This window comes from Artibeus jamaicensis, unplaced genomic scaffold, assembly GCF_021234435.1.
Source record: "Artibeus jamaicensis isolate MK-2021 breed Jamaican fruit bat unplaced genomic scaffold, CSHL_Jam_final contig_685, whole genome shotgun sequence".
Classification (NCBI taxonomy): domain Eukaryota; kingdom Metazoa; phylum Chordata; class Mammalia; order Chiroptera; family Phyllostomidae; genus Artibeus; species Artibeus jamaicensis.
The window spans coordinates 33,206,278-33,215,696 of record NW_026521924.1 but is presented as its reverse complement, the minus strand read 5'-3'; the positions used below and the strand labels follow the sequence as shown (position 1 = coordinate 33,215,696).

The following is a 9,419-nucleotide window of genomic DNA, read 5'->3' as shown; positions in this document are numbered from 1 at the left end:
GTGTGGTGGAGGGCTGGTCCTCTCTCCTCCTTGCTCTGGGTGGCTGTGCCTGGGTCCCAGAGGCCAGGGCAGGTTCAGCTTACACCTTCTCAGTCCCGACCAGCCACACGTACACAGCCCTGCGCACGGTGGGGGCGCTCCGAGGCTTGGCCGCAGCTGGACATTGGGCAGGGTCCCTGCCCAAAGGGTCGAGCCTGCCCAGTCCCATCCAGTCTCCCCCGAAGCGGGACAGGGGCCCTTCTCAGAGGGGCTCCGGCATCCCACCCCATCCCCTCGCCCTGCTGAGCTCGGGGACCAGCCACCACTGGAGAGGAGCAAAGTGATGCGTGGAGGGAGGCAGGGCTTGGGGTCAGCCTGACCTCTGTCCCTGCTTCCCATCCCTCAGGCTGCTGGTGAACTAAGGTTGGCAGCAGACGTCTCTGGGCGGGGCCTCCTCAGTGCACAGTAGGGGCAACCTTAGCGGCCTGGCGCTCTCCTGGGAAGGGCCCACCACCCACCTGGGCAGGGTCGGCCCTGTGTCTTGGAGGGAGGGCTATGTCCAGAGCGGTCCCGCCAGCGGGCAGGGCTCCAGGGCAGGGCCCGGCTTGCTCCCTTCCCTCAGCCAACACCCTTGGCACTGAATTGCCCCTGGCAGGGGGGCATTATGTACACGTCTGGACAAAGTGGTGAAAACATACACGGCCTTCCTGAGATTAGCAGTGAAACCCAGGGAGGCTGTGCCAGGCAGATGCCCACCCCTGAGCCAGGGCTGGTCCCCAGGGGGACAGGCGGGGTCCCTGTCCATAAATGCCCCACCATCGCATCTCGTCTGAAGATCCGGAGAAAGACAAATGGAAGCCGCTGTCCCCAGGGCCCCGCTGTGGTCTCTGTTCCTTACAGGTCTCCTCTCCCTGTGTATCCTCCCCGGCCCTGCTGAGAAAGGGCGGTTACTATGCCCAGCGCACAGCTGGGGACGCTGGGGCTCGGAGTCTGTGCAATCGCTGGGCGCTCGGCCCCCCAAAAGAGGGGTCTGCGCTGGCGGGGAGGTTTCATTTCATCCTCACCTGACCCCAGTAGGGACATTATTACCCCATGGCATAGTTTGGAGTGTCACTTCAGGTGACGCTGCTGGCCAGAGGCAGCACTGGGACCTGTCCAAGGCCACCGTTTACCGAGGCCAGGAGTGTTTGCCACCGTTGTTCAAGGCCACCAGTGTTTACCACCGTTCTCCCCCCACCCCCAGGAACACGAGAGGGCAGGAGGGAGGGAGCAGGTGGCCAGCCCTTTCCCTCAGATGCCCTCACTGGTGCCTCGTTACTGCAACTGGCGACAGCGACCCCAAAGCGGGGGTCACTGCTGTGGCTCAGGACCCCTGGCAGGGGGCAGGTCAGGGAGCCTCCAGGGCCAGTGCCCTGTGGTCTTAAAGCCCTAGAAGGCACACCCCAGCGGGGACCCACCCCGAGACCCCCGATGGCCCTGGAAAGCTCAGGGCAGGCTTGCCGTCCTGGCTCAGGGTTCGCCGTGGGCCAACCCAGTCTGCCCTTTCACTGTGGCAGCGCTCCGGGAGGCCGAGGGGGTCAGGGGCAGCCTCCGCATTGACCCCATTGAAGACATCAGCCCTGGTGTTGATTTGGGGCCCTGTGGGGAGGGCTGACCAGGAATCGGGACAGGGGTTTCCACTCTCCCAGCAGCGAGCCATGCCCCCCGCCCCGGGGCCTCAGGGCAGCCTCCTGCCATTTGGCACCAAAGAAACACAACAGGCTCCTGAGAGGGGACTCACACACGTACAGGGGCCAGGACTTGGAGCTGGAGGGAGCACTCAGCCGGCCAACTGGGGGAAACTGAGTCAGGGGCCAATCAGTGGTAACTGTTGAGTCCTTCTGGTCCCTTGAACACTTATTCTACGTAAGACACGTCCTCTACGCTGTCCTCTGGGCTTCCAGGGACTGGTGGCAATGTGGTTGTATGGAAGGCTGATGGGCGAGTGGGCGAAGCCGGGCAGAGGCCTGCGGAATTCCAAGATGACCAGCTTTGCCTGCAAAGGCATAAGACCTGCTGAGGACAGACTAGGACACTGGGCCCGAGGCGTGCACTTTAATGGTGGTGCCCGGACTCTGTTCTGGACGCCCCTCATTGGGGTCTCAGGAACCCCCTCAGAAGCCGCCAGACTGTGGGGAAACAGGAGCCAGTGGCCTGGGGCCCCCGCGCCCCTGCCCGGCCTCAGGTGGGCCGCCTTCTCTTTCATTTCCCTCGGACACTCGGATTCTGCGTCGGAGCCCATGCCGACAAGGCTCACAGAGAGAAACAGCAAACCGGCGTGAACGCTGCTGATTTAAATAACTAGCATTTCATTGTACTCAGTGCCCCCACCTGCCTGGGGTCCCCGTGTCAGGACGGGACTGTGTCAGAGGAGCAGGTCTGCTTTCGGATCCTTAAAGGGCAAGAAAACTCTGGGCGATATTTGCCAGCCCTGGGGACACTCCTGGCCTCAGTTTCCCCATCGATAACATGGGGGTGGCCTGGGCTTCACCTTCCAGGTGAAGCCGTTGCAGGGTGCAAGGCTGTTTAGGGGGACGGGCGAGTTTGTGAGAGGAAAGCCAAGGTGTCTGATCAACCTGGAGAGGAGTGAAGCCACTTGAACCCGAGCCCCGAAAGGGAACGACCTGAGCAAGTCATGCTGCTCCAGGTCGAGTGGGTGGCTGGTCTGGGTTACTCCCCGACACCCAACAGATGCTGCGAGCAGAGCGACCAGGTGAGGGCTTCAGGCCGACCCCAGGGGCAGCCCCCAGTGAGCCCACTGTTGGCAGTTGACACCGGGGCCTTGGAGACACCCCTGGCTGCTCCTTCTGAAGGACACTGTTCTCGCCACCCTCCTCCCTGGGCAGCAGAGCATCGCTCAGGACACTGTGTGGACAAAAGCCTGTGAAACTGGCCACAGTCTCAGCCTTGCAGAGCCCCATTCCCAGATCCAGGTTTTGGTCCAAAAGCGCATTTTAACCTTTCCCATTCCAGGTACACGAGAGCCACCTTTAAAGTTCTCTGGGCCTTAACCGGTGGTTAATTTGGGAAAGCCACAAGGCGATGCCATGTGCCTTCTGGGTGACATTCTCTGGTCAGACATCCTTGTCAGACCCCCTTCTCCTCCCTCCATCCGCACCATTCACCCCTGACCTCCCCACATTCTTTTTGGGGTGTTTGAATCACGACATGTTTCCTCCAAGAGCCCCCCTTCTTGGCGGTTCAAGTTTTTCAAAACCAAGCGAACAAATCCATCTTTCTGTAAAAGTTTATTTTGTAATTTTCTGAGAAGTGATAAGGGGAAAAACTGAAATTATGCCAGGGTAAGGAATAATGATATACAAAAATAATTTAAACACACATATTAACAACGAAGTGACGTTTCCAGCAACAACTAGCAGGTGATCGTGCCCGAGATTTTTCCAAAGGTATTAAATACATGTTAGATAACGACGCATGCACACAATGCACAAACACACACACACTCACACTCATATGTACAGCTCAAGTACTCTTCGTTCTGTGCCCTGCTGCTAACTGATTCAACTACCGTGAAAAATGATGAAATGCCTGTGTGCCCTTCGGATTGAAACAACGTGCACAGAACCGTGATTTTCGGAGACATGCTAAGATTCCCACCCCCATCTCTTGTGTCGCTAGTCCGTCTCCTGGGTCGGGAAGGGGCTGCCTCGGCGGGTGGGGCTCTGGGCCCCATCACATCTGGCTGACTCTCTGCTTCAGAGCCAGGATCTCCCTCTCGATTTCGTAGGGGAGGTCGGCGTTCACCTGGTCCTCCAGGTACGTCCGGATGTCTTCCACCTCCTTCTCCCAGAACTCCTTGGAGATGTCGAAGAGCTCCTTTGTGTTGACGGCCCCCAAGCCTTTCAGATTCAGGGCGTCCTCCTTGGGGACGTAGCCGATGGGCGTGAGCCTGGCGCCGCCTTCCCCGTTGACCCGCTTGAACATCCACTCCAGCACCCGGGCGTTCTCTCCAAACCCGGGCCACAGGAACTTGCCTTCCTGGTCCTTCCGGAACCAGTTGACGTGGAAGATCTTGGGCAGCTTGGCTGCGGGGCGCTGGGCCATGCTGAGCCAGTGGGCCAGGTATTTGCCGAAGTTGTAGCCAAAGAAGGGCCTCATGGCGAAGGGGTCATGCATGATGACTTTGCCTGTCGACAGAGAGGGGACCCTGTTGGTAAAGGGCACTCTTACAGGACAACGTGGACGTGGTTATTGTTGACATAAGCACGCTTGGTTTCCTCTCTCTCTCTACACAGATGGAGACAGAGAGGTACCGATACAAACAGAGGGAGACACAGAGAAACAGACAGACAGAGCCTGCCAGTCACTGTTCGTGCTTTCAGGTTCGGCGTGGATCTACCTTTGTGTTCGGCGGCCGCCGTGGCCTCGGATCTCATGGCCGCCCCCACGAACACTCCATGCTGCCAGCTGAGAGCTTCGTAGACGAGAGGGACACCTTAACGGGAAAGAAGAAGTGTCCTTAAAGGCTCTGACACTCAGACTCTCCCATCGGTGACACCATCTCACAAAATGGAAAGAGTAGCATCATCTTCCTCACCCCGAGAGTTCTACACTCTCAGAGCCCCAGGGCAGGGAGCCGCTGGTCACACCCCTGTGGCCATGCAGCTGAGAGGAAAACGGATAAAGAAGCTACAGGGGATCAAGGAGCCAGCAAGGCTCTGGGTGGCCCCCCAGGGGAGCTTCTGCAATACACCTGAGCTCACCAATCGTGCTAGGTGCTGGGAAAGAAGCTGGGTCTCTGGCGCCCTCTAGCAAGGCCTCAGAAAAGGAGCGATTTCACAGACCCTCCCAGCCTGGGTAAAGGGGGGCTCACCAGCAGGTCGGCGCCCTCCAAAGATGATGGCCTCGATGGGCACACCCTCCGGGTCCTCCCAGGCAGGGTCGATGATGGGGCACTGGCTGGCAGGGGTGCAGAACCGCGAGTTGGGGTGAGCACAAGGTTCCCCTGCAACAGGCAGAGAGGAGAGGCCCTGAGCGCCTGGCCCAAACACGGGGCGTCCAGGGGCTGGGGCGGCGGGCCTCTGGAGGGCTCACCATCCTCGGGGCTCCACTCCTTGTTCTTCCAGGAGATGACCCTGACGCCAGCCGCCAGCGGCTGGTCGATACCCTCCCAGTAAGCGCCCCCGTCGCTGGTCTGAGCGACATTGGTGAAGATGGTGTTCTTCTGGATAGTCTTGATGGCGTTGGGGTTCGTCTTCACAGAGGTCCCAGGAGCGACACCAAAGAACCCATTTTCTGGGTTGATAGCCCTCAGGTTGCCTAGAAAGTTTTAGAACCGAGAAGTAGAAGTGAGTGCACAGCAGTTACGTGCTCTGATGCTTTTGTCTCAAACTCTCAAATCTTTTTTTCCCTCCTCCTTAGACGATATCTATCTTTTCTCACCCAAACAATTGCATTGTCAACTCTCCCTTCCTCATCAGTTTCCCACCAATGCTACTTTAACCTTGGGTGCTACATAAACCCACAGCCGCCGAGGGACCCCTTTCAGTCCGGACTTGACATTAAGTGAAAGAATGCTTGTGCAAAATACATATTTCTAGGACTTTGCAAGACCTAAAATTCCAAAATCCAAATTGTGTGAACTTAGGGGAACTCTGCACATTGGAAAAAGGCCCGAAGTTCCCTGTGATCCAGTCACTGTCAGCAACCGAGGGGCCCCAGGGAGTCACCTTGCTGGTCGAACTTCATCCAGGCGATGTCGTCGCCGACACACTCTATCTTCCAGCCCGGCAGGCTGGGCTTCATCATAGCCAGGTTGGTCTTCCCGCAGGCGCTGGGGAAGGCGGCTGCGAAGTACTTCTTCCGGCCCTCGGGGTTGGTGATGCCGAGGATCTGCAGGGACGAGATGCCTCCGTGAGCACTCCCCGCCCTCCTTCCCAGCCGGTGGTCAGCACTTCAGCCTCGGACTGTGCCTAGAAGCCCCCAAAGGCTGGCTCCCTGACACCTGTTTCTTCAGGTATCAACACAGATATTCCGGGTGATGCCCAAGGCTCTCTCTCAGCCGGGTTGTGCCTGCAGTCCTTCTAAAGAGGCCCCCCTGAGTGTATTCACAATTACAGGTGGAGTTGCCACGCCTGTCCTCTCGCCAGACGGGCACGGGAATGCCCTGGGCCTTCGTCAGCCCCCGCCCCTGCCCCAGCCCCCGCCCCTGCACACTCGGAGTTCCCTGCATCTTACCAGCATGTGTTCGGCCAGCCACCCCTCCTCCTTGGCCAGCCGGCTGGCAATCCTGAGGGCAAAGCACTTCTTCCCGAGAAGTGAGTTCCCGCCGTACCCGCTCCCAAAGGAGATGATCTCCCGGCGGTCGGGCAGGTGGGCAATGAGGGTCAGCTCTGGGTTGCAGGGCCAGTTGTTCACCAAAGGCTCTGCCGAGAGAGAGACACAGGCCGAGTCAGCCCAGCACTGCACCGCCAGAGGTCCCCAGTGGGGGGACACGGGCCCGGGGCTGCAGGCTGAGCTCGCTTTTAAAAATTCCAGCTTTGGATTTTGAAATAGTGGGCTTACTCTTTAAAGGCAAAGGGCACCCCACAGAATGGAGGCCCTTGATGAATTCTCCGTCCCCCAGCGCCTCCAGGACCGACGTCCCCATTCTGGTCATGATGCGCATGCTGGCAACCACGTAGGGAGAGTCCGACAGCTCGATGCCGATCTTGGACAGGGGCGAGCCCAGGGGCCCCATGCTGAACGGGATGACATACATGGTGCGACCTGGGGGGGCAGTCGTGGGGGGAGGAACGGGTGAGAGAGAACCCTGGACTCACAGCAACCGGCCCTGTTTTCTAAGGGCGACTTGGTGCCCTGCTTGCCGCCAGCTCCCCAGGTTGCACCAGTCCATCGGAAAGCGAACAGTGTGCCAAAACAAAAGCATGTTTATCCACGTGCGATGTGGCTTCCAACGTGCGTGGAAGTAGTTTTCATGCTCCTATGAGACAGTGTGTAAATCTAAACCTGAGATGTACATTTTGGGTGTGTCCCCAGTTTCATGTATGGAACTTGAAGGCCCAGGAGGCCATGGGTTTTTCTTACTGTTACAACTACCACGAGGACAAGCAGTGAAAGGTTTGTGGACATTTTGCCCAATCAAACACAGGTCTTATTTACCTTTCATGCACCCTGGGAATCGGGCGTCGAATGCTTTCTCAAAGTCCTCCTCGGACATCCAGTGACCCAGCTGGCTGGGGCCACTCTGGGGGATGGGCACTGTGTCTCTTTGGTCTTGGGTAATGATGACCGTCTTGCTTTCGATTCTGGCCACGTCCCTGGGGTCAGTGAGAGCCAACCAGCTGCAAAAATCAAAAACGCACACAGCGTAGGATTAGGGAGGGAATTGTGAAGGCACCTGTGTGCTCGGTCCCTGCAGCCAAGCATCACGTAGGAAGGCACCTGCTTGCTCATCGTCAAGCCCCTCCCACACCTGGCAGGTGCAGAGCACACTGACGGTGTTCTACCGACCGGGGCGGCCACAGCAGCTGAGAGGTGGCCAAGAAAACATTTACTAGACTGTGGGCTAGTCTGGGAGGACAGGGACGTTCTGACTTGCATGGTTGTCCAGGATTTAGTTTGCAAAAAGCGTTTGTATATGCTGTCTCATCAAAGATGTGGGCTCTGCAAATGTGGTTCAGTTGAAGTCTACAGAGTTTCCCAGGACCTATAGCCCCTCCTCCCCACAGATCTTCATCCATCTCTTTCCACCAGTCCCCCACTGGCGGGGCAGGGCGGGGCAGGGCGGGGCAGGGCGGGGCAGAGCGGGGCAGGGCGGGGCATGGGCGGGACTGCAGGCGGCACTCACCAGTTGTCATACTTCTGCAGCCTCCTGATGGTCCCCTCTTCCTCCATCTGGAGCAGCAGCCGTTGGTTCTCCTCCTCCGAGCCGTCGCAGATGTGGATGCATTCTGGCTGACACAGCTTGGCGCTGCTCTCCACAAACTCCCGCACTGCCCGGGGCAGGCTGTCCAGGGAGCCCTGGACGACCTTGGCTGAGAAGTTGAGGCCGTTTTGGATGCGAGGAGGCATTTCTGCAGAGTTGTGCAGAGGGTCCCAGACACCAAGGTTTCCTGAAATAAGAAGCACAGGCTTCCTGAACCTCAACAGGAACCCACGCCTCCAACGAGCGCTACCTGCTTTGCTCGGGCCTCACACCTGCAGATGGTTGAAGCTGGAAAGGAAAAAGGTCATAGGTGGGAGGGAACGAGGACTCGGGTGTGCGTTATCTCTGGGACCTTCAGCGATGTGAATGCAGAAGCTCGACCCACCTTCCTTCTCTCTGGGCGACCTCGATCAGAGAGGCAGGGCTCGCTTTCAGGTTCTTCTTGCCAGTCAGCGCTTTCTCGGTGGGAAGGCTGCGTCTGGCGTCTGGTGGCAGAACCGCCTGGCTTTATGGGCCCTGGGCGAGCAAGGTCCGCCCCTCGGCCCCACCTGGGAGGCTCGTCCCTGACGTCAGGGGCAGGCTTCTGGATGGCGGCCACGGTCAGTCTCGCTTTGGCCCGACTCCCCACAATAAACCCCAGGGAGATAATCATTGAACAGCTAGTTGTGAACGAGCGCTGGGAGGCCTCTGACCCCTCGACCGGCCACAGCAAGTCCTTACACAACTTCCAATTAACTAAACTTTGCCCCAGTTCACTGCTGATGCAAAAACCCGGGGCCCTTTCATGGGCAGGCGGGGGCAGCTCCCAGGTCTCGAGTGTGCCCAGGGCACGAGCAGCCCGCAAGGTGGGTACTGGTGGCACCTGGCTGGCAGGACATTACACTGGCGGGTGTCAGCCCGTGGTCGAAAGGCCCCAGGGAAGGATGTGCCCAAATGCCGACGAGAGGGTGACTTAGTGGCAAAGGCCTGACCTAACTGGGGACTAATGAGCCTACTGAGTGTTCACTGTGTGCCCCTCCCCAAATAGAAGGGCAGGGATTTCTGCCTATTTAGTTCCTTTTTTGAAGGTACAGTGTCTGGCACAGAGTAAGCACAGAAGGACCAGCAGGCGAGCATCGTCCTAAAGTGCTTTGCGTCAGCTCATAACTGGCTTCTGAGGTGGGACGAACGACTCTAGGTCCAGACAAGGAGACTGAGGCTCAGAGAGGCGGAGCAGCTGTTCCCAGGCTCCTGGCTGGAGGGCGTCAGGGGGAGGGTTAGAGAGCAAGCCAGCTGGGCTCTGGAGCCCTTGTGAGATGCCAGGGCCTCTTCTGGAACTTTCTGTGTATTCTCCAAGTGGTTCTGGGCCAGGTACAGTTATTCCTGGTGCCAACTCTCCCCTTTCACTGCCCTCGTAGGTCCGAGCATCTGGGGAGTGGAGGAGGGAGGGGCTCGGCCGCTTTGCTAGACCGCACTTGAGCAACAAGACCTTTATAACAGTTCTTTCAAAAAATGTGCTTTGCAAGCCGTCGGC

General features: G+C 58.4%; 1 protein-coding gene across 1 annotated transcript; it reads right to left on the bottom strand.

Moving 5' to 3' along the window:
• Window positions 1-3,251: 3,251 nt before the first annotated feature.
• Window positions 3,252-8,400, bottom strand: PCK1 (phosphoenolpyruvate carboxykinase 1). Its single transcript, XM_037133651.2, has 10 exons — window positions 8,292-8,400; window positions 7,829-8,093; window positions 7,141-7,322; window positions 6,544-6,747; window positions 6,217-6,404; window positions 5,709-5,871; window positions 5,074-5,298; window positions 4,853-4,984; window positions 4,379-4,474; window positions 3,252-4,166 (listed from the first exon to the last, which is right to left on the bottom strand). Exons 2-10 carry the CDS (start codon window positions 8,050-8,052, stop codon window positions 3,712-3,714), a joined length of 1,869 nt encoding a protein of 622 aa, XP_036989546.1. The 5' UTR covers window positions 8,053-8,093; window positions 8,292-8,400; the 3' UTR covers window positions 3,252-3,711.
• Window positions 8,401-9,419: the final 1,019 nt, after the last annotated feature.